Source organism: Trichoplusia ni, chromosome 20 (assembly GCF_003590095.1).
Source record: "Trichoplusia ni isolate ovarian cell line Hi5 chromosome 20, tn1, whole genome shotgun sequence".
Classification (NCBI taxonomy): domain Eukaryota; kingdom Metazoa; phylum Arthropoda; class Insecta; order Lepidoptera; family Noctuidae; genus Trichoplusia; species Trichoplusia ni.
Genome location: NC_039497.1, coordinates 3,723,346 through 3,747,744, shown reverse-complemented (window position 1 = coordinate 3,747,744; position 24,399 = coordinate 3,723,346). Strand labels below are relative to the sequence as shown.

Below are 24,399 nucleotides of genomic sequence, written 5' to 3'. Positions count from 1 at the left end.
TTAGGGAAACGATATATCACGACGCTTTTTTACATTGACGGCTCTATACATCCTCTTGGTAGGCCGGAAGTCTTTAACAACCGCTTTTGTGATACGACAATTTAAAACGTTACACACGTTCTAAATCACATCTGTCACGAAGACATACGTGACGGACAACAGAAAAATATGGCTTAAAATTGTACAAAAATAATAAAACAAACACAAAAATACTTGCAAAAATATGTAAATACTTTCTGTAACTTAGTTCCCAATAATGTCATGCTCGCGAAGGAACCTATAATACATAATATAGACTGGTCATGAAAGGTAAGAGACCGCTGCCTTGTTAGATACCGAACAATACTTCGAAACATTTGCTCACACAATATCTACTCTCATAATTGCATCTAGGATGAAATTGCTGATCAGAACTGTGAAGCTTACATACTCATATACCTCCCTTAACTTTATACCCTTGGCTATTTTGCTAACCTAACAGTATTCAACCGTAGCCTGGTAAAATCAAACATAATATTCCATAACCATGTACTCAATAATGTTCGACATTATAACTTCTCTTATGCTCTCCAATAGTCAAACAATAAATATTTTTACAGCAATTCCATAACAAATTTACGAAGATTATAACAATGAACCGGTAAGCATATCGTAAAATGCCATAACAACTAGTTATGGCATTTTGATGTAGCAGAGCAATCAGTACTCACATTGCCACGAGACGAAATAATAAATTGTTGATAACTTGAGATGAAGGACTTGAATGATAACATGTATCAAAGACTTGAGTATGAACAATCTTATGGCAACCAGGAAGAGAGCCCATGCAATGGCACCGAAAATGTTAGTATTGTTGTACGTAAGAAAAAAGTGAAGAATAGAAAAAAAAATGAGTCCTCTAAATGTGGGCAACATCCAGCAGTCAAGTTCAAGCTGTCACCATCTAAAACTCTGGTAAATTGTAAATTAATCAAAAAGCATTCCAGTTTGCCCGAAATAAACAGTCGTCCGAAATTCTTGAAGCAACGCACTAAAAGCTCTAATGTTATTCCATGGGGCAAGAAACACTTTCCAAATATTAAACTTATCGTAAACAAAGTCTCAGAATACCATTTCAATAATAATGTAAGCCCTTTCAACAATCCCTCCCGAAAGAAATTTAAAGTCTACCGCTGTCAATTAAGCACGCTAGAGGAAAGCTGTTGCTGCTCGTGTAACTCTGACGCAATGTTCGAAGTAATGAAGAGCCTCTACGACTGTTACAAGAAGAAAAATTGCGACGATTGCAACTGCATCTTATGCGGTCATTTACCACGAGAAGAAAGGCGCTTGGGGAAGATCAGAAAATCACTACTGGATATAGGACTTGCTGGTACAGCGAAAGAGAGAAAAGAAAAAGTCAAGCAAGCAGCAAAGCAGTTAGAAGGGAAGTCTGACGCAGAAAAAGAACTGATATTGAAAGAATTGGCGAAAACGGGACAACCCCTACCTAAAGGTAAAACAGCGTCAGAAAAAGAGTTAATCAGGAAAGTTAGGTCTGAACTTGGTCTGCCACCTGAGCCTAAGACAGCTACCGAAAAAGAAAGAATGAAAAAAGCCGAGAAGGCTGGTTTGGTAACTCCGTTAGAAGGTAAATCAGCCGCGCAGAAAGAAAAGATTTTGAAAGCGCAACAAAAACTAGGCATTGAACTCCCAGAAGGAAGAACAGAATCAGAAAGGGCGCTTGTACGCAAAATAAAATCAGAAGCTGGGGTATCGAAAGGGGTAGCAACGGAAAAAATGCGAAAAACCAAAGAGGCAGGAGTCATAACGCCCATAGAAGGTAAACCACCAGAACAGCAAGAGAAAATATTAAGAGGATTAGCCATGCAAGGTATGCCCCTTCCAGAAGCTAAAACAGCTTCCGAGAAACGCTTGATAGACAAAGTACGGGCTGATCTTGGTCTACCTCCGGATGCGAAAACATCATCAATGAAGGCCAAACATGCTAAAGCTGCAGAGGCTGGATTGTTACAGCCTTTAGAAGGCAAAACTAATAAAGAAAAAGAGAAAATTCTTAAAGGATTACAAGAAAGAGGAATACCACTACCGGAAGGACGAACGGCTTCAGAAAAAGCACTCATAGCTAAAGTAAAGGCACGCGCTCCCGAGAAAATTGCTGGAGTACCATCAGAAAAAATACGAAAAGCTAAAGAAGCAGGATTGTTAACACCACTTGAAGGCAAACCCCCAGACCAACAAGAAAAAATATTAAGAGGGTTAGCAATGCAAGGCATACCTCTTCCAGAAGCAAAAACAGCTTCCGAAAAACGGTTGGTAGATAAAGTACGGGCCGATCTTGGTCTACCTCCGGATGCGAAAACATCATCAATGAAGGCCAAACATGCCAAAGCTGCAGAGGCTGGATTGTTACAGCCTTTAGAAGGCAAAACTAATAAAGAAAAAGAGAAAATACTTAAAGGATTACAGGAAAGAGGAATACCACTACCGGAAGGACGAACGGCTTCAGAAAAAGCACTCATAGCTAAAGTAAAGGCACGCGCTCCCGAGAAGATTGCTGGAATACCATCAGAAAAAATACGAAAAACCAAAGAGGCAGGAGTCATAACGCCTATAGAAGGTAAACCGCCAGACCAGCAAGAGAAAATATTAAGAGGATTAGCAATGCAAGGTATGCCCCTTCCAGAAGCTAAAACAGCTTCCGAGAAACGCTTGATAGACAAAGTACGGGCTGATCTTGGTCTACCTCCGGATGCGAAAACTTCATCAATGAAGGCCAAACATGCTAAAGCTGCAGAGGCTGGATTGTTACAGCCTTTAGAAGGCAAAACTAATAAAGAAAAAGAGAAAATTCTTAAAGGATTACAGGAAAGGGGAATACCACTACCGGAAGGACGAACGGCTTCAGAAAAAGCACTCATAGCTAAAGTAAAGGCACGCGCTCCCGAGAAGATTGCTGGAGTACCATCAGAAAAAATACGAAAAGCTAAAGAAGCAGGATTGTTAACACCACTTGAAGGCAAAACCCCAGACCAACAAGAAAAAATATTAAGAGGGTTAGCAATGCAAGGCATACCTCTTCCAGAAGCAAAAACAGCTTCCGAAAAACGGTTGGTAGATAAAGTACGGGCCGATCTTGGTCTACCTCCGGATGCGAAAACGTCATCAATGAAGGCCAAACATGCTAAAGCTGCAGAGGCTGGATTGTTACAGCCTTTAGAAGGCAAAACTAATAAAGAAAAGGAGAAAATTCTAAAAGGATTACAGGAAAGGGGAATTCAATTACCAGAAGGACGAACGACTTCAGAGAAAGCAATTATAGCTAAAGTGAAGGCACGCGCTCCTGAGCCTGTAGCTGCAGCACCATCTGAAAAAATACGAAAAGCTAAAGAAGCTGGATTATTAACACCACTCGAAGGGAAAACCCCAGATCAAAAAGAAAAAATAATAAAAGGTATAGCCATGCAAGGCCTTCCTTTACCAGAAGGTAAAACGGCATCGGAAAGGAAAATGATAGATAAAGTTCGTAAGGACCTAGGTCTGCCTCCTGAAGCAAAAAATAAAGCAATGAAAGACAAACACAAAAAAGCCGCTGAGGCGGGACTGTTACAACCATTGGAAGGCAAAACCACAAAAGAGAAAGAGAAAATATTACAAGGGTTACACGAAATGGGTATACCGCTTCCTGAAGGGCGAACTAAATCAGAAAAAGCACTAATAGCTAAAATTAAGACGAGAGCTCCCGAGCCTATAGCTCCAGTGCCATCAGAAAAAGCACGAAAGGCCAAAGAAAAAGCCGCCCCTACTGTAGCAGTAACACCATCGGAAAAGCTAAGAAAAGCTAAAGCTGCGGGTCTTGTAACCCCTCTTGAAGGTAAAGCACCAGAGCAACGAGAAAAGATATTAAGAGGACTAGGAATGCAGGGTATACCCCTACCAGAAGCGAAAACTGCGTCGGAAAAAAGGCTCATAGAAAAAGTACGTGCAGATCTTGGTCTTCCTCCAGAGCCCCAAAGTTCGGCTATGAGAGGAAAATACGCTAAAGCTGCAGATGCGGGAATATTACAGCCATTGGAAGGGAAATCGCATAAAGAGAAGGAGAAAATTTTACAAGGTTTGCACGACATGGGTATACCTTTACCTGTAGGACGGACAGCATCAGAAAAAGCTCTTATAGCTAAAATACAAACCGAACCGAAGGCACCATCGGAAAAACTACGAAAAGCCAAAGCTGCGGGACTAGTTACACCCTTGGCGGGCAAGTCGGCAGCCCAACGAGAGAAGATATTGCGAGGGCTAGCTATGCAAGGTGTTCCTCTACCAGAAGCCAAGACTCCTTCTGAGAAAATGTTGATTGATAAAGTACGAGCTGACCTTGGGCTCCCTCCAGATCCCAAAAATACGTCTATGAGAGACAAATATGCCAAAGCTGCTGATGCCGGATTAATGATGCCGTTAGAAGGAAAATCCCATAAAGAAAAAGAGAGAATATTGAAAGGTTTACGCGACATGGGCATTCCTCTACCTGAGGGAAGAACAGCTTCAGAAAAAGCACTTATTACGAAAATTTTGACTCCATCAGCAGCACCTTCAGCTGCTGCTGCTGCTGCTCCAACTGAAAAGTTACGAAAAGCGAAAGCTGCAGGACTGCTTACGCCGCTGGAGGGAAAATCAGCAGCCCAAAAAGAAAAAATATTGCGTGGATTAGCAATGCAAGGTCTCCCTCTTCCTGAAGTCAAAACTTCTTCAGATAGAAAACTGCTAGATAAAGTTCGCGCCGATGTTGGCCTTCCGCCAGAACCAAAAACTCCATCCATGAAAGAGAAATATGAACAAGCGGCCGCTGCCGGACTATTGCAGCCACTCGAAGGTAAATCAGATCAAGAAAAGGAAAAAATATTACAAGGACTACAAAAAATGGGTGTACCACTACCTGAAGGCCGAACAAAATCAGAAAAAGCTCTTATTTCAAAAGTTAAGGGGGGTCCACGTCCTTCCGTGAAGCTAATACCATCTGAGAAGCTCCGAAAAGCTCAAGCGGCAGGATTGATAACACCATTAGAGGGTAAAAGTCCAGAACAACGTGAAAAAATTTTACGTGGTTTAGTTATGCAAGGTGTTCCTTTACCTGAAGGTAAGTCAGCTTCGGAGAAAATACTTATTGATAAAGTAAGAGCTGATGTTGGTTTGCCACCACCCCCAAGAACAGCATCAGAAAAAGAAAAATATAATAAAGCAGTTGCAGCAGGCATCATGACACCTTTAGAAGGAAAATCTGCAGCAGAGAAGGAAAAGATACTTAGAGCCCAGCAAAATTTAGGTATAGCGCTACCAAAAGGTCGTACAGCTTCTGAAAAAGATTTAATTAACAAAATTAAACGTGAAAGACCAAGAACCCGCACTGTTAGCGTCGGTGCTCCTCCTTTGCCACCCGATAAGCGGAGGAAATTGGATGAAAAAACAGCGAAAGTTATAAAAGAAGGTTCAGGTCCTGTTGATGAGTGCATATGCGGACTCTTAACACCTGAATCAGAAAGGGAAGCACCGCCGGCATATATACCACCGCCTGTCGAAAAACGAAAAGTCGCTCCAACACCATCAATAACAACAGCAAAAATAAGAAAGGCTAAAGAAGCTGGTTTATTGACTCCTCTTGAAGGAAAATCTGCAGAACAAAAGGAGAAGATCTTAAAAGGATTGGCTGCAACGGGAATACCATTACCTGAAGGCAAAACAGTGTCTGAGAAAGCGCTAATCAAAAAAGTTAAAGCGGACATGGGGGTACGTGAACCAACACCGTCGGAAAAGGTGCGAAAAGCCAAGTTGGCGGGTGTTTTAACACCTCTAGAGGGTAAACCAATATCTCAGAAAGAGAAAATACTGAGAGGCAGAGCAGCAGCAGGTTTGCCGCTACCTGTAGGCAAGACGCCTTCAGAAAAAGCTTTGATACATAAAATTAAGAAAGATACAGGTTACGTAACACCTTCTCCTTCGGAGAGGATGAAGAGAGCTAAAGCTGCAGGACTGCTCACTCCGTTAGAAGGAAAAACGACTGCGCAAAAAGAAAAGATTCTTCGAGACCGACTAGCTGCAGGAGTGCCAATCCCAGAAGGTAAAACTCCATCTGAAAAAGATATAATTCGAAAAATTACGGCTGAAGCTCCCCCTTCAGTAAAACCATCAGAAAGATTGAGAAAGGCTAAAGCAACTGGAGTCTTAACACCGCTGGAAGGTAAGTCTCCAAAGGAGAAAGAAAGAATAATTAGAGGCCTTGTGAAAGCTCGCGTTCCACTTCCTGAGCCGAAGACAGCATCAGAAAAGAATTTGATGGATAAAGTCCGACGAGACGTTGGATTACCACGAGAACCGAGCACACCGTCACTAAAAGAAAAACTTAGAAAGGCCCAAGAGGCTGGAATCATTACACCGCTGGAAGGAAAGTCCAAGCCAGAAAAAGAAAAGGTATTAAGACGACTTCACGAAGCAGGATTACCTCTACCTGAAGGAAGAACAGCTTCAGAAAAATCAATGGTTAAGAGGATCAAGGCAGAAGCACCTGAACGCAAAACGCCATCTGAAAAAATAAAAGCGGCTAAAGCAGCCGGGTTACTAACTCCTTTAGAAGGTAAGAGTACAGCGCAAAAGGAACAAATACTAAAAAGTTTAGCGGACGCAGGAGTTCCTTTGCCGGAAGCAAAAACTGCTTCAGAAAAAGCAATAATAGCTAAAATAAAAACTGAAAGAAAAGAGCGTCCAGAAAAACGGCCATCAGAAAGACTTAAACCAACCAAAGAAGTTGAATTTATACATAAACCTATGACCCCAGTCGAAAGAAGAAAATTAGACCAAAAGACTGCCAAGGTGATGAAAGAAGGTAAAGGGCCAAGTGATGAATGTATATGCGGTCTTTTAACACCTGAAACTGAAATAGGAGAACCTCCTAAGGCACCATCAAAAATTCCATCTGAAAAGATAAGGAAAGCCAAAGCAGCTGGTATCCTTACGCCATTAGAAGGTAAATCTTCAGCGGATAAGGAAAAGATATTAAGAGGTCAAGCTAAAGCAGGTATACCACTTCCAGAAGCTAAGACGACATCAGATCGAAAGCTGACAAATAAAATCAGAAAAGAATTAGGGCTCCCACCCGAGCCAAAGACTGCGTCAATGAAAGAGCGACACGACAAAGCAGCTGCAGCTGGGCTACTTCAACCTTTAGAAGGTTTATCACCTGCAGAAAAAGTACGCGTTCTAAAAGGCCAAGCAGATCTGGGATTAGAACTTCCAGAAGGTAGAACAGCGTCAGAAAAAGAACTCATAGCTAAAATAAAAGCTGAGACCAAATTACCACCGTCTAGAATTCCATCAGATAAGGTGGCGAAGGCAAAGGCTGCCGGCTTGCTAACACCACTCAAAGGAAAGAAAGCCGCAGATAAGGAAAAAATCATGAGAGGATTGGCAAAAGAAGGTTTACCACTACCTGACAAAACGTCATCTGAAAGGAAAATAGCCAATAAAATCCGCAAAGAACTAGGTCTCCCACCAGAACCTAAAACATCGGACATGAAAGAAAAATACAAAGAAGCCGCAACAGCCGGAATACTTGTACCGTTGGAGGGTTTGTCGCCTCCTGAAAAAGAGAAACTTCTTAGAGCTCAGGCAAAGATGGGAATACCCCTGCCAGAAGCAAGAACTGCATCAGAAAAAGCACTCATAGCTAAAATAAAAGCTGAGGGTGAGCCATCGCTAAGAACAGCCAAAAAATTAAAGAAAGCAAAAGCTGCTGGATTACTCACACCCTTAGAAGGGAAATCACACAAAGAGAAGGAACGGATTGTGGAAAAGCTAGCTGACGCTGGATTGCCCTTACCGGAAGGTAAAACAGCATCAGAGAAGGCTTTGATACAAAAAGTTCGTGCAGAACGTGGAGAACCTCCACCGGCGAAAACTGCCTCTGAGAAGGCAATTGTACAAAAAGCTAAACGCGATGGCTTGTTAACTCCTATTGCCGGTAAATCAGCTAAAGAAAAAGAAAGGATAATTAAAGGTCTAGCAGATGCTGGACTGCCGATGCCTGAAGGAAAAACGACTTCCGAAAAAGAATTAATAAAGAAAATTAGGACTGAAGCAGGACTCCCACCAGAACCTACCCCGTCTGAAAAGAGGGGTGAAATCAAAACGAAATCAAAACGTGTTGGAGCTACCGCATCGAAGAAACTGAAAGCTAGAGGAATCGGAGAAGGAGGTATCGCAGAAGAATTTGAAGACGTTTTAAAAACAACAACATGCGACAGAGGTTGCGGTTGCGACAAGAAGAAAATCAGATTTAAGCACAGCTATGTGAAGATAAGAGTGACGTCACCGGACATATCGTCTCTCTGTCCTTGTCCGAACGAATGTATTCCAGGCGTTAAGGCCGGAGCGTTTATAGATAACGAGGGTATAAAAGTTACCGTAGGGAGAGTTAATGGCGCAACTTCATACACCAGTCAGTACAGCATTCACTTAGTAGAAAGTTCAAAACATATTATAACTCTTTATGACAAACTCCTTTCGAATAGATATAGCAGTAACACATCGATTGACTCATTAGACGCATCGCCTAATAATAACATCGTATCTAATGATTTACAACAGACAACAGACACCGCGACCCCTTCCCAAAGGTGTCTTGATAAGAACAGTAAAATGAATCATGGTCAGCTGTACTCCTCAACTTCGTACTCCAGCGACTCGTATGACAGCCCTTCCAGCTACAGGACTTATGAGATAAAAAGTGCCCGTGACAGTACGGATAAGTGGATTGATAGTTCAGGCAGATTTCGTGACGCTACTGGATATTTAGAGGCATTGGGAGAGATATACAGACGGCCAATGTTAATGTCTTACAGTTCGGACGACACAGCAACGGAACTTTCTTCTCGAGGAAGTTTTGATTCCATTATAGTTATAAGGAGTGAGTCTTCGCTGAGTTTGACAACCTCAGCTAGCAGTGTGGATGTTATCAGTGTGATATCATTTTCAAGCTGCAGTACCGATTCAAATTCTACCCATTATTTATACTGTCCGGTATTGGGTGGCAATTTTAGCGATAGCACCGTTGAAGAACTGGAATGCTTTACAAATAAAATTGATTACAGTGAAGGTGATACATTGACAAGGTAAATTTAATCCCTAAAGTTATCAGTATCTGATGTGTTGAAATATTTATTAGAGACCCGTAGATAATATCTGGTTTAATTTGTTTTCAGCAACAGCAATAGTTTGATAACGAAAGGGCGTCGTGACGAAACACGCACGAAAAAAAGTGGGAACAACGAAGCAATCGCAGCTAGACAAAGAAGACACAACGAGTATCTAACGTTTAGAATGTCCCAAATGGAACTGGGCTATGACAAAATGCGTACAAGAGTCACCAACACCGGTGATCCAGTCATAGTCATCAATGACTTGAACAGTGAACATGATATTACAACGATGGTCGATCAGCTTCTATCCAAAAATGAATTCTCCGACGCGTCTTCCATATTCGTTGTAGTGCCGACATCAGACGACAACGATTCTGACGACTCTGAAGAAACCGTCAACTCAACTATATGCATACAAGTGTCTGAACAAGTAAAGCATTGGAGTCGAAATCCATCGTGTACGGGCGAGCGAGGTAACATTATTGTTGCAAAAATAGGATTTTTAGATTTACCGCCAACGTGTAAAACAAGGTTATTTAAACATTGATCAAATTATTCTTAACAATTCTTATAAGTAACATAAAAGTTAATTGATAGACAAAACAAATGATCATATCATTCATTTTATTGGTATCGCACTCTTCTCACTCCGCTTGTTGTTCAATCTACAAAAATTCATTCTACTTACAGCAACAACGCCAAAAAGGTCTATATCTGCCACACGGGGTCTAAGGATATCGTCGAAAGGCAAAAAGTATTTTATGGATGGCATGCAAAAAAACGTAGCGTCATTCCAGCATAATGAGACAATAACTGAAAGTCCAGAAGGCTATGAGTACGTGTCTACAAAGCAAAGAAGCACAATAAACAAACCGAGAAGAAGAGAACTCTTAGTTAATCGATACCAAGTGGCTAGTACTGACACTACTTCTGACAGACCTTGCTGTTGTGCGCCGGAGGTTAAGCAGGCAGCAGTCCAGAACCACAGCTCAGACGATGGATGTGCTGCCAGCGTAGTCTCAGAGGTCCTCACACCGCTTCTTGTAACGCAAGGCAAGTAAATTCTCAAATCACAATCACAATCTAGTCGAATGTCTTATTTTATCTTCAACTTGGCTATTACAGATATTTGAAAACATTCATTTTTTACGCATCTTACTTGATGAATTGTAGCTATTGAGAGTCTTTGAGACACTTAAATTCGTGACGTTATAAAGGGGTATCCATTACAGAAGTATTTCGTAATTATGTTATATCGCTTACACACAGCGTGAGTTCAAAGTTGTGCTTCCCAGATGCCATACTTGGTGTCTTACTTTACTACTTTGGTTTCAGGCCTCGATTCCGACCAGTACCGGCAGCTGAGGAATCTAAGTGTGAGCCAGGAGACGTCTTACATAGCAGCGAACCTTCCGCCAACACCAGTGGAAGCCTGTCAGATTCCTCCATGCTCTGGTCACGTCAGCTGCCACGACCCGCCCAGACCACCACCAAGAAGAGACATTTCGGAACCATGTCGATGTAGCCCGGAGAAGTTGAGGGAATTGCTGGCTGAAGCCGTGAAGGCGGGGAAGTCGATGAACATGAAGTCGACTGGGTGCGGAGGTGGTCCACCGAAACCGATCCAGGTTACTATAGCGCCCCCGCCCCCACCCCCACCACCACTCCCACCGCCACCTCCACCTCCACCGCCAACACCGTATAAGCCTAATCAGCCCATAAGTAAGTATATTCTGTACAATTTTTCAATCGAAATCCCTTTATTCATGTTTTGTAGACTTAACAAAACAGATTCGAGTAGTGGATGATAAATTACCTAAATATAAAACAGCATCCACAAACTATGGAGTTTAAACAATAAAAGAACTCTACTCTGTATAAAATTAAATCGATATTTTTACTCTTTACTAATTCCTATCTCCTCAATTTAGTTACAGAGTCTGATGAGGATTGTCCATCCTGTTCTAAACACAAATACAAAGATGGAGCAACCATCAAATGTACATGTAGTGGGAAAAAGAAAATCATCAAGTTGCGAGCCCTGTGTCCATGTGAGCAGTATCAGCCGCCAGTGTCGAACACAGTTACGGGACCAAGGCCCGGCACCAGGTCTTTTGGCGCCCAATTTTGCACGTGTGATGATCCACCATGCGAGACGTGCCCGAAGAAGTTCTTCGGTATTTTGAACAAAAAAGGTGCAGGGAAACAGAGTTCGCGAATGGGTTACATAGATGTGTGTGGCCCTGACGGAGGATCGGTGCTAATGGAACAGGGAGGGACATACACGCAGGCAGGTCGGCGCGACTTGCCGGCGAATAGCAGTGCAACGATGAAATCATCCTCTAGTTCGAAAAACAAGTGCGTCTGCAGAAACAAGCGAAAAAAGAAAAAGAACGTCGTCTGTGAATGTTCCCCGCCCTCCCTGGGCCTGGAACAAGACGTAGTGGCAATGATATCGCAGCCTTCGCCTTTGGACTTCTCTTACGACGAACTAATTAAATATCAAAAGTACGAACAAAAGCAAGCTTTGAAACAAAAATCTGACATGACACAAACGCAATCGGGATTCTCAGTGCTGAAGAAGAAGAAGCCACCGCCTCCCCCTGAAACTGAGTTCACAGTTGAGGACGCTGTCAGGTACTATGCTACTTTAAATCCTGATTTGTTAAAGGAACTGTGCCCACCGCCGTCTGGTTTCGACGAAGCAGACGATTGCGATTGTGAAGATAAGAAGAAGAAGTCAAAGGTTGATTGTGAATGTCCCTACGAGCCCCCTCCGCCTCCCCCACCAGAACCAGCCAAAGAAGAAGAGGGACCTTTCAGAGGTTTCAAGTTCTCGATAGGCGGCAAAGGCTCCGGGTCTAAAGGTCTCGGTGGCGTTTGTTGCTTCGACATGATCGAAGAGTTATACATATCGAAACAACGTTCCAAAGAGCGATGAAACCCCTGTCTGTGCAAACGAAATAGTTTATATATTATTATTTTAGATTAGTTCGATTTTGATGTTAAAACCCCTGTCATAGTCAGTCCTATGTATTTTTATCACAATGAAGTTGTATTGGGTTAATCATTATAGTAATAAAATGTAAAAAAAACATAAACGAGAACTGGAAATAATTGATTCGTTTTATTTTTAACGATAGTAAAATTAGAACGTCCGGACCGATTTATGTACCATTCACGTTGTAACAGCTACAGGGCCATAATAGTTGAATTGATGATATCCTGTTCCACCAAAAGTTCTTTAAAGTTCTTCTTCTTCTTCTTAGGTCGATCAGTGTGATACAATATTGCTATTTAATAATAATATCCAATGAACTATATTACCTTAATACTTACTCCGTCCGCGTGTTCAGTTATACACACAGTGATTTCCGTTTCCATGGGAATGACGGTTTCAATTGTAGCCTTGAAATCCAATACCCTCGTTTAAAATTCACAAGATGTGCGTTGCCTATTTTAACGTCGTGACCCATTGCATGACACGACATGACATCCTGCATGAAAAGGTGGATGGCATCAGGATACGCCTTCAAAGCTGATGGGTAGCTGATGCCGTGCCATGTATGAGATAAAGAAACACAGAAGAAAGCTATTTCCTTTTTGCACACAGGATAAATAGGATAGTTTTCATCTGTTCATATCGTCCACCATAGACGATCCACAATATAAATCCGGCCAGTAGTTCCTTTATAAATAAAAAAAATGACAGATGACACAATTATTGTTCATAAAAAAAAATAACACAAGTGTCAAAAAAATTGTATAAAATAATAAACAAGCAAAAAATGTGACTCCACTATCCCTATTATCAATAGCAAAACAAAATCAATGTATGAAAATCAATAATCAGGACATGCAAGGTAAGATGTTAAACTATAGTCATAATTAGGAATAAAGTTCTGGCAAAAAAAGGCACTAATATTAGAAAGTCATTTCTAAAGAATGCCTTTACCTCCCAGAGGGATTGGTTGGACTATAGCAATCACTAAATGTAATTTTAGAGATACACTATTTATTCTATATGTTTTATGTAACCTAAAATTTCCATACTTGTGTAAGATGACCTCAAAAAGTTTGTTTTTAAGTTCTTCTGAATTAGTCCCCCTTGCACTTTGAATGAGTGTGTACACGGTTCGTTTCCATTCCGAACCTATTAAGCCACAGTGAAGCCAACCTCGATAAAAGAATATCCCAGTTTTGTGGCTCTATAATGTTACGAGAAAACCCATCAAGTGTGCATATTGTATACAATAACATTCGATGATCATACTTTACGTGGATTTTTTGCAGCGTCAATTGATAAAATAAACTAAAGAATTTGTTGTTTACGAAGATAAAACTAACGATGATCCGGTGACTACGTAATGTTAAAATGCCATAACTTCCCCTATGGCATTGTAATGTAATAAAACGAAACACTTTTCAGTGTTCCATGCGTGGGAAGGCAAAAGATTTTAATCAGAACTGTTTGGTGTTAAAATGCAGAAACCATGAAGGTCTTAGAGAGTATTTACGTTAATAAAAAACTACAACATGAACTGTCTTATTTCAACGAAGACAAACCACCGTGCCAAGAAAATTATGACGTAATAATCCGTAAAAAGAAAAGAAAGAAACACAATATGAATAAAACGTGCAAGCGCACTCAACAGCCATCTATCGCATTCCTTATATCCAAGCCATGTATTTCAAAAAAGATAAAAGCAGTCGCTACACGTACCAGCATGCCCGAACTAAATAAAAATACAAATTCTGCTCCGAATCGTAATAGGAGCTACATTGGAATACATGAGCAGAATGCGGCGCCATTTCACTCAAAATTTACGATCAATATGGTATCTGAATATGACAAAGCTGTCAACCCCTTCTTCCACAGTCAAACTAAATGGAAGATATACCGTTGTCAAATAGGTACCACAGAAGAAAGTTGTTGTTGTTCTTGTAACTCTGATGCTATGTTTGAAGTCATGAAAAGCCTATACGATTGTTATAAAAAGAAAAATTGTGATCATTGTGAATGTATACTTTGTGGCCACAAACATCGTGAAGAGAGGCGACTGGGAGAGCTTAGAAAATCTTTAGGGGTTATTGAACCCACCGTTAGCGCAAAGACGCTAAAAGAAAAAGTAAAGGCAGCCGAAAAACTACTAGAAGGAAAGAGTACAGCCGAAAAAGAGCAGATATTAAAAGATTTAGTTAAGTCTAAGCAACCTTTGCCAACAGGAAAGACATCGTCTGAGAAATCATTGATTAAAAAGGTTCGAACTGAGCTAGGATTACCACCACCACCTGAAACGGCAGCTGCTAAAGCTAAAATGAGCAAAGCCCAAGCGGCCGGTTTAATAACACCATTAGAAGGGAAAACTGCAGCCGAAAAAGAAAAAATACTTAAAGCTCAAGCCGCTATGGGCATTGAGCTCCCCAAAGGGAGAACGGCATCAGAAATGGCTCTAATTAGTAAAGTAAAAACAGCCTCAGGAATACCTGTAGGTGTAGCACCAGAAATGGTGCAAACAGCAAAAGCCCCAGGACAAATAACACCCCTTAAGGGTAAAACGCCAGCACAAAGGGAAAAGGTCTTAAGAGGCCTGGCCATGCAAGGCATCCCTCTACCAGAGGGCAAAACACCATCTGACCGAAAGCTAAATGACAAGGTACGCGCAGATCTTGGCCTGCCTCCGGAACCAAAATCAAAATCGATAAGAGAAAAGCATACACAAGCAGCAAACATAGGTCTGCTACAGCCATTGGAAGGTAAAACCGCAGCCGAAAAAGAGAAAATCCTACAAGGTTTCTATGACATGGGTATTCCGCTGCCTGAAGGACGTACTGCCTCAGAAAAAGCCCTGATTGCCAAGATAAAAGCAAAGTCTGGAGCAGCTGAAGCGGTGCCGTCGAAACAATTAGCAAAAGGTAAAGGTGCGGGAGTTCTAACACCTTTAAAGGGTAAGTCACCTGCGGAAAAAGAAAAGATATTACGAGGATTGGCTATGTCTGGCATACCCTTGCCAGAAGGTAGAACTGCTTCAGAAAAAAGACTGATTGATAAGGTCCGCGCTGACCTTGGTTTACCACCCGAGCCCCGAACTCCAGATATGAGAAAAAAACATGAACAAGCTGCCGAAGCTGGAATTTTGCAGCCATTGGAAGGCAAGTCACTAAAAGAAAAAGAAGTGAATTTGAGAAAATTGCAAGATTTAGGTATTCCTTTACCCGAGGGTCGAACGGCATCGGAAAAAGCTTTGATAGCCAAAATCCTAGCAGAATTATTTACGGACAAGCTAGCACCATCAGAGAAGATGCGTAAGGCAAAGGCTGCAGGCCTCATTACGCCTTTGAAAGGTAAGACACCAGATCACAAAGAAAGAATCTTGAGAGGATTGGCAATGTACGGAATCCCCCTACCTGAGGGAAAAACTGCTTCGGAAAAAAAGCTTATCAACAAAGTAATAGCCGACCTTGGACTGCCACCAGAGGCTACAACACCAGAGGCGAGAGCAAAGTATGAAAAAGCAGCAAACGTTGGTATATTGTTCCCACTTGAAGGCAAAACGCAAAAGCAAAAGGAAGACATTTTACAAGGTTTGTATGACATGGGTATACCCTTACCTGAAGGACGTACAGCCTCGGAAAAAGCCTTGATTGCCAAGATAAAAGCCAAGTCCCGACCATCAGAAGCAGTACCATCAAAGAAATTAGCAAAAGCAAAAGGTGCGGGAGTACTAACACCTTTAAAAGGTAAGTCACCTGCGGAAAAAGAAAAGATATTACGAGGATTGGCTATGTCTGGCATACCCTTGCCAGAAGGCAGAACTGCTTCAGAAAAAAGACTGATTGATAAGGTCCGCGCTGACCTTGGTTTACCACCCGAGCCCCGAACTCCAGATATGAGAAAAAAACATGAACAAGCTGCCGAAGCTGGAATTTTGCAGCCATTGGAAGGCAAGTCACTAAAAGAAAAAGAAGTGAATTTGAGAAAATTGCAAGATTTAGGTATTCCTTTACCCGAGGGTCGAACGGCATCGGAAAAAGCTTTGATAGCCAAAATCCTAGCAGAATTATTTACGGACAAGCTAGCACCATCAGAGAAGATGCGCAAGGCAAAGGCTGCAGGCCTCATTACGCCTTTGAGAGGAAAGACACCAGATCACAAAGAAAGAATCTTGAGAGGATTGGCAATGTACGGAATCCCCCTACCTGAGGGAAAAACTGCTTCGGAAAAAAAGCTTATCAACAAAGTAATAGCCGACCTTGGACTGCCACCAGAGGCTACAACACCAGAGGCGAGAGCAAAGTATGAAAAAGCAGCAAACGTTGGTATATTGTTCCCACTTGAAGGCAAAACGCAAAAGCAAAAGGAAGACATTTTACAAGGTTTGTATGACATGGGTATACCCTTACCTGAAGGACGTACAGCCTCGGAAAAAGCCTTGATTGCCAAGATAAAAGCCAAGTCCCGACCATCAGAAGCAGTACCATCAAAGAAATTAGCAAAAGCAAAAGGTGCGGGAGTACTAACACCTTTAAAAGGTAAGTCACCTGCGGAAAAAGAAAAGATATTACGAGGATTGGCTATGTCTGGCATACCCTTGCCAGAAGGTAGAACTGCTTCAGAAAAAAGACTGATTGATAAGGTCCGCGCTGACCTTGGTTTACCACCCGAGCCCCGAACTCCAGATATGAGAAAAAAACATGAACAAGCTGCCGAAGCTGGAATTTTACAGCCATTGGAAGGCAAGTCACTAAAAGAAAAAGAAGTGAATTTGAGAAAATTGCAAGATTTAGGTATTCCTTTACCCGAGGGTCGAACGGCATCGGAAAAAGCTTTGATAGCCAAAATCCTAGCAGAATTATTTACGGACAAGCTAGCACCATCAGAGAAGATGCGCAAGGCAAAGGCTGCAGGCCTCATTACGCCTTTGAGAGGAAAGACACCAGATCACAAAGAAAGAATCTTGAGAGGATTGGCAATGTACGGAATCCCCTTACCTGAGGGAAAAACTGCTTCGGAAAAAAAGCTTATCAACAAAGTAATAAACGACCTTGGATTGCCACCAGAGGCTACAACACCAGAGGCGAGAGCAAAGTATGAAAAAGCAGCAAATGTTGGTATATTGTTCCCACTTGAAGGCAAAACGCAAAAGCAAAAGGAAGACATTTTACAAGGTTTGTATGACATGGGTATACCCTTACCTGAAGGACGTACAGCCTCGGAAAAAGCCTTGATTGCCAAGATAAAAGCCAAGTCCCGACCATCAGAAGCAGTACCATCAAAGAAATTAGCAAAAGCAAAAGGTGCGGGAGTACTAACACCTTTAAAGGGTAAGTCACCAGCGGAAAAAGAAAAGATATTACGAGGATTGGCTATGTCTGGCATACCCTTGCCAGAAGGTAGAACTGCTTCAGAAAAAAGACTGATTGATAAGGTCCGCGCTGACCTTGGTTTACCACCCGAGCCCCGAACTCCAGATATGAGAAAAAAACATGAACAAGCTGCCGAAGCTGGAATTTTGCAGCCATTGGAAGGCAAGTCACTAAAAGAAAAAGAAGTGAATTTGAGAAAATTGCAAGATTTAGGAATTCCTTTACCCGAGGGTCGAACGGCATCGGAAAAAGCTTTGATAGCCAAAATCCTAGCAGAATTATTTACGGACAAGCTAGCACCATCAGAGAAGATGCGTAAGGCAAAGGCTGCAGGCCTCATTACGCCTTTGAGAGGAAAGACACCAGATCACAAAGAAAGAATCTTGAGAGGATTGGCAATGTACGGAATCCCCCTACCTGAGGGAAAAACTGCTTCGGAAAAAAAGCTTATCAACAAAGTAATAGCCGACCTTGGATTGCCACCAGAGGCTACAACACCAGAGGCGAGAGCAAAGTATGAAAAAGCAGCAAATGCCGGTAAATTGTTGCCGCTTGAAGGCAAAACGCGAAAGCAAAAAGAGGACATTTTATATGGTTTGCATGGTATGGGTATACCCTTACCTGAAGGACGTACAGCCTCAGAAAAATCACTTATTGCTAAATTCAAAGCAAAATTACGCGCAGTTGCACCATCAGAAAAAAAACCGGGCGCAGTGGCTGCTGGGCTAAAATCGCCTCTTGAAGGCAAATCTCCGGCAGAGATAGAAAAATTACTTCGAGATCTCGCAATGCGAGGTGTGCCACTACCAGAAGGCAGATCATCATCACAAAAGAAGTTAATTGAAAAGATAAGAAATGAACTTGGTTTACCTCCTGAACCTACAACTGCATCCATGAAAAATAAGCATGTCAAAGCCGCCGAGGTTGGGTTACTGCTACCACTAGAAGGAAAATCACCTAAAGAAAAGGAAAAGATCCTGAAAGGACTACTTGATATGGGGGTTCCTCTACCTGAAGGTAGAACATCATCTGAAAAAGCACTCATATCCAAATTAAAAAGTAAAGGCGCGGCATCTATAACTACGGACAAGATAAGAAAGGCTAAAGCCGCCGGTTTGTTGACACCACTTGCAGGTAAATCAGCCGAACAAAGACAAAAAGTTGTTAAGGGTTTAGCTAAAGCTGGTTTACCTTTGCCAGAAGGCAAGACATCATCAGAAAAATCCGTAATACGTAAAGTGAAGAAAGAAACTGGTATACCTGATACTACCCCATCGGAAAAATTACGCAAAGCTAAGGCTGCTGGTCTCTTGACTCCTTTAGAAGGAAAAGCACCAGCCAAGCGAGAAAAAATACTTCGGGGCAGAGCGGCAGCAGGCTTACCACTGCCAGTAGGCAAATCGCCCTCAGAAAGAGCTTTATTACAGAAAATTAAAGATGATACAGGCCACGTGACACCGTCACCATCTGAGAGGCTAAGAAGAGCTAAAGCTGCTGGTTTAGTGACACCTTTAAAAGGAAAATCATCTACAGCTAAAGAAAAGATACTCAAAGACATGTTGGCTGCCGGAGTTCCCATTCCAGAGGGTGAAACTTCATCTGAAAAGGAATTAATAAAGAAACTGACAGCAGAACATCCCAAAACACCATCGGTAAAGGTAAAACCGACAAAAGCCGCTGGTGTATTATCACCATTGGAGGGAAAGACTCCTGCCCAAAAAGAAAAAAATCTAAGAGGATTAGTCAAAGCTAGAATTCCGTTGCCAGAGGGTAAGACACCGTCGGAAAAAGAAATAATAAACAAAGTTCGTAAAGACATGGGTTTACCACCGGAGCCAAAAACTCCGTCATTAAGAGAAAAGATGCGTAAAGCTCAAGCTGCAGGCTTATTAACACCACTAGAAGGAAAAAGCGCTGCACAAAAAGAAAAGATCATAAAAGGATTGGTCGAAGCTGGTATACCTTTACCCATAGGGAGAACAGCGTCAGAAATAGCACTGATAGAGAGAATACTAGCAGCGCTTAATGCACCCAAAGTACCATCGGCGAAATTAAGAAAAGCAAAAGCAGCTGGCCTAATGACTCCACTTAAGGGAAAAAGTGCTGCAGAAAGAGAACGAATTTTACGAGGGTTGGCGGACCTCGGTTTACCACTGCCAGAAGCTAGAACAGCATCTGACAGGAAAATTGAGGATAAAGTTCGCACTGAACTTGGCCTACCACCTGAACCAAAAACTCCATCTATGAGAGAGAAACACGAAAAAGCTTCGACTGCAGGTGTGCTTGTTCCATTAGAAGGATTATCAAACGCAGGCAAAGAAAAGGTCTTAAAGGCTCAGTTAGATTTGGGCTTAGATTTACCTGAAGGGAGAACTCCATCAGAAAAAGCTTTGATTGCCAAAGTGAAAGGCTTAGGAATCAAAGAAACAGCATCCGAGAAGTTACGAAAGGCAAAATCAGCTGGTTTAGTGACGCCCATCGCAGGAAAAAGTGCAGCACAAAAAGAAAAGATTATGCGAGGCTTAGCCGAAATAGGATTACCACTTCCCGAAGCCAAAAGTGCGTCAGACAAAGCTTTGGCACACAAAGTCCGGACAGACCTTGGTTTACCACCGGAACCAAAAACTCCATCGATGAAAGTGAAACATGAAAAGGCTTCTGAAGCGGGTGTTCTTGTGCCTCTTGAAGGATTATCAAAGGCGGACAAAGAAAAAGTCCTTAAAGCTCAGGCAAGTATGGGCTTACCTTTACCCGAAGGAAGAACTTCCTCAGAGAAAGAAATGATTGCGAAAATTAGAGCTGAATCTAAACGATTTGCTAAGATCCCATCGGAAAAGTTGCGAAAAGCAAAAGCTGCTGGTTTATTAACACCTATGGAAGGCAAAAGTAAAGCACAGAAAGAAAAACTGTTGAGAGCATTGGCAATGCTTGGTATACCACTTCCAGAAGCCAAAACTGTGTCAGATAAAAAATTAACTGACAAAGTCCGCGCCGAGCTTGGAGTTCCACCTGAACCTAAAACTCCGTCAATGAAAGAGAGACACGAAAAAGCCTCGGCTGACGGAGTTCTCATACCCTTAGAAGGTTTACCACCTGCAGAGAAAGAAAAGGTTCTTCGAGCTCAGTTTGATCGTGGTATGATTTTACCAGAAGGCCGGACAGCATCAGAGAAAGCTTTAATCGCTAAAATTAAAGGAGAGAAGGAACCAGCAAAAGTACCACCAGAAAAGCTTAAAAAAGCAAAAGCAGCTGGCTTGCTTACGCCATTGGAAGGAAAATCAGCGGCAGACAAAGAAAAAATCATTAAAGGTCTAGCTGAGGCCGGACTACCTTTACCCGAGGGAAAAACCGCATCCGAAAAGTCAATAATTCATAAAGTTAGAACCCAACTTGGAATCCCTCCTCCTGCAAAAACCCCATCAGAAAAAGCAGTTGTTCATAAAGCAAAAGCAGAAGGGCTATTTACACCCATTTCAGGAAAACCACCCGCTGAAAAAGAAAAAATTCTCAAAGGCCTCGCTGAAGCAGGCTTACCGATGCCTGTTGGACAAACAGCATCCGAAAAAGCAATGATAAAAAAGATAAGAAGTGAATCTGGATTACCTGCACAGGCTACAGCATCAGAAAAAATGGGAAAAATAAAAACAAAATCTAAAAAAATTGGAGTTGCACAGGGAATCGCAGGAGAAGAGTATGAAGATATTAAGAAAACAACTAAATGCGATCGCGGTTGCGGGTGTGACAAGAAACGAATTAGGTTTAAACACAGTTACGTGAAAATTAGGGTGACCTCTCCCGACATATCTTCCCTCTGTTCTTGCCCCTATGAGTGTCTTCCAGGGGTTAAATCCGGGGCCTTTATTGACAACGATGGCATCAAAGTGACGGTCGGAAGCGCCGTTGGCATACCTTCCTACTCTGGAGAAGACAGTTATATGACCTCACATAAAATTCGTAATGCTACTTTTAGAGGGTGGGCTGATAATCGTAAAGCTCACTTTAATGATAAAAAAATTAAGACTTTGTTTGACAAAAACAATAAATCACCGATGATGAGATTTGAAAACTTAGAATCTGAATGCGATGTTAGCGAAGATCGAGACGATATTTTCCTAAACACCACAAGTTCTGACGTGAGCGATGGCAGTGTTTTCCAACTGCAATACCGTCTCCCGCATAACGTTACTGAAAGCGAACAAAGTTACTTATATTGCGAGGGATGGGCCGGTGAACCTAACGAAATATTTAAAACCCTTAGACGTTTCAAGTCATCAGGCATTCTTTACCCAGAGGCTGTTTCGAATGATTATAAGATAACGGAAGGTTCCTCTCGCAGCAGTTTCGAGTCAGTTATGATTATAGACAGTGAAACATCTTTAAGTTTGACAACAAACTCTAGTGACAGCATGGATACAATTAGTGTGATGTCCTTTGCAGACAGTAGTGTCACATCTAATTCCTCGCATTATTTCGGTTACCAGCTATTCGAAGACCTTTATAGTCATAGCTCCAACGAAGAGGAACGCTCAATAAGTAGAATTGACTATGACACTTACGGAACAGTAACAAGGTAATACTAACACTTTGTTTATATTTGATTTAGTTTGGAAACAAAGCTCCGCCTATGAATTGAAGTCGTCACTAAAGCCTTTATCCATGTTTTCGTTTATTTTGTGTAGTAAGTTTTTCAATCAATCTAAGCTTATACCTTCACTAATAATATCCTTTCTGAGACGACTGATTTTGATTTTCGATGTAATTTTCAGCAATAGCAACCATCTGCTACGTGAGTCGGCTCCTTTTACATCACACTTAAACAATTTTACAAGAAAGCTGTTAGAAGCAAGGAAACAAAACGAGTATTTAGTCTTCAGGATGTCGCAAACACAGTTCACAAACGCACAAAAAAATCAATATAGAAATAAACGCCGCAATAATACAGCAGAACCCATTGTTGTAATCAACCATTTGGATAAAAATCGTGATGTTAAAGCGATGGTCGACAACCTATTAGCTAAGAGTGCATTTTCTGACGCTTCATCAATATTTGTGGTGGTACAATCTGACGACAATGAAGCGGGAAACTCATCTGATGGCCGAAATTCTACTATATGTATTCAAATGAGCGAAAACCCCACTAAATGGAAGAACAAGATTGGAGGTAATCCAGGTATATGTGTATTTAATCATAAGTTAAAATATTCAATCAATCATTACTATATCTATGTTTAACTTCACTTAGACAAAGCCCGAAGAAAACTGTCATCAGTATCGCATGGTGTAAAGATATCTGCAAAAGGAAAAAAATATTTATTGCAAGAGCTACCCACAGCTGTTTTCTCACAAAATCCCAAAGAACCCCTCTCCATCTCAAAAAATCAACCTGTGGAAAAGAACAATGTCCTAAAAGAAGTACTTGCTGAAGAAAAAGAAGAAAAGACGGATTTCATCGAAAATGTAATAGAGAACATTAAAGAAAAGCCAAAAGATAAAACCACAGAAGCTAGAGAAGATCTAAATGAAAATTCGAAAGACAGGACTAAAGACAAGGATGATACAAATCACAAGCTGTGCCAAGCTACAATACCGAATGAAAAAGTGCCAGTCGCAGAACACAGATGTGAAATAGTCAGCATGGACACGACAGCCGATAGACCTTGTTGCTGTCAAATATGGTCGCAAGACAAGTATTTGGCTGCCAAGGTCATGTCAGCGCAAATCAATCCGCTCCTAGTAAAACAAGGTGACTATTGCCTCGTCTAGTACAAGTTGTTTCTTTAGTTCCACAAACATACCTACCATTATGTAAGTTCATGATGAGTCACGCTACTAGTAAAGTGAAATCGGGCCGTTATAAAAAACAACATGATGAAGTTACCGCCATAAACGGGAACTCCACTTATTGTAAGTAAGGGATGTAATCATTTGCCTGTACAAACCCACTTTTCTATGTTTCATTGGGAACAAACAACAAACATGAAATATGTAGATAATAATAAGCTTAAATTAAACCGAAGTCAAAATTGGCATGAACAACATTAATATAAATTTAGTTACGAAAAAGTTGAGTACTGTTTCGCTTTAGAAACTAAACTAACAGGTTTTCAGGTATGAATTACGGTTCATTTCGTTTGTCAGCAATCGATATGGAACAACATGGATCATATATATCACTGGACCTGGCACCGTCTCCGGAGACTCACTACCGTGTACCCCAATCCACCACTCGAGGCCATGGAGTGAAGAAGACACCTCAAGAAGTATGCATGGCGTCAACGGAACAGGCGCCGCAAAAATGTCAATGCAGCCCAGAAAAACTAAGAGAAATGTTAGAACTAGCTATTAAAGCAGGAAGAAACAGGAATTTTAGATCGGTCGGTGTTGAGGTAAAAACGTTAACAAGCACGCAAAGAGGTAAATAATTTCACCAATTACATTTATCTTTGCTGTTACGTATAGACGTCGCGGTATCACTCTTTGATTTTAAATAGTGACGTTACATTACTTAAATATTGTACGTATTGATCAGACGATTCTCGATTTAGCTGCGCTCCTCTATATTTTAAGAATGGGGAAGAATCAGGAGACGTTCATACTTCAAAAAAATTGCAGACTATACAACAAGCGATACTTCGATCCCTCTGCATCCTTTAGCATGAGCCGGAGTTTTCCCTCAGCGGGCACAATGCCCACTGTAGGGAAAACTCTTGCTGTTCCGCCTTTGGCCTATCCCTATCTATGCTAAGGTAGCTTCAAATTAATATTGTGCCATTGTTCACCAACATGTTTTTTCATATTACAGACAACAAAGGCGACTGCAAGGCTTGCCTTAAAAATAAATCCCCTC

The 24,399-nt window shown here is 41.5% G+C and overlaps 2 protein-coding genes across 2 annotated transcripts; both read left to right on the top strand.

Annotated features, from left to right (window-relative positions):
• Positions 1-94: 94 nt before the first annotated feature.
• LOC113503742 (titin-like) lies at positions 95-12,302 on the top strand. The gene is made up of 6 exons (XM_026885824.1): positions 95-309; positions 600-9,158; positions 9,249-9,658; positions 9,876-10,238; positions 10,521-10,907; positions 11,117-12,302. Exons 2-6 carry the CDS (start codon positions 751-753, stop codon positions 12,124-12,126), a joined length of 10,578 nt encoding a protein of 3,525 aa, XP_026741625.1. The 5' UTR covers positions 95-309; positions 600-750; the 3' UTR covers positions 12,127-12,302.
• A 621-nt stretch (positions 12,303-12,923) lies between these two features.
• Positions 12,924-24,398, top strand: LOC113503947 (the record flags this gene model as incomplete). The annotated part of the gene is made up of 6 exons (XM_026886092.1): positions 12,924-13,048; positions 13,479-22,122; positions 22,319-22,722; positions 22,795-23,295; positions 23,691-23,966; positions 24,355-24,398. Coding segments are annotated over exons 2-6 (9,669 nt in total), but the record flags the coding sequence as incomplete, so codon positions are not given.
• Between the last annotated feature and the right edge of the window lies 1 nt (position 24,399).

Excerpts from the sequence above, each read along its gene's own strand:
- LOC113503742 (XM_026885824.1), top strand. The coding sequence starts at position 751 with ATGAAGGACTTGAATGATAACATGTATCAAAGACTTGAGTATGAACAA. Across the intron at positions 9,659-9,875 it reads ATCGTGTACGGGCGAGCGAG|CAACAACGCCAAAAAGGTCT; the intron begins GTAACATTATTG and ends TTCTACTTACAG. Across the intron at positions 10,908-11,116 it reads TAAGCCTAATCAGCCCATAA|TTACAGAGTCTGATGAGGAT; the intron begins GTAAGTATATTC and ends TCCTCAATTTAG.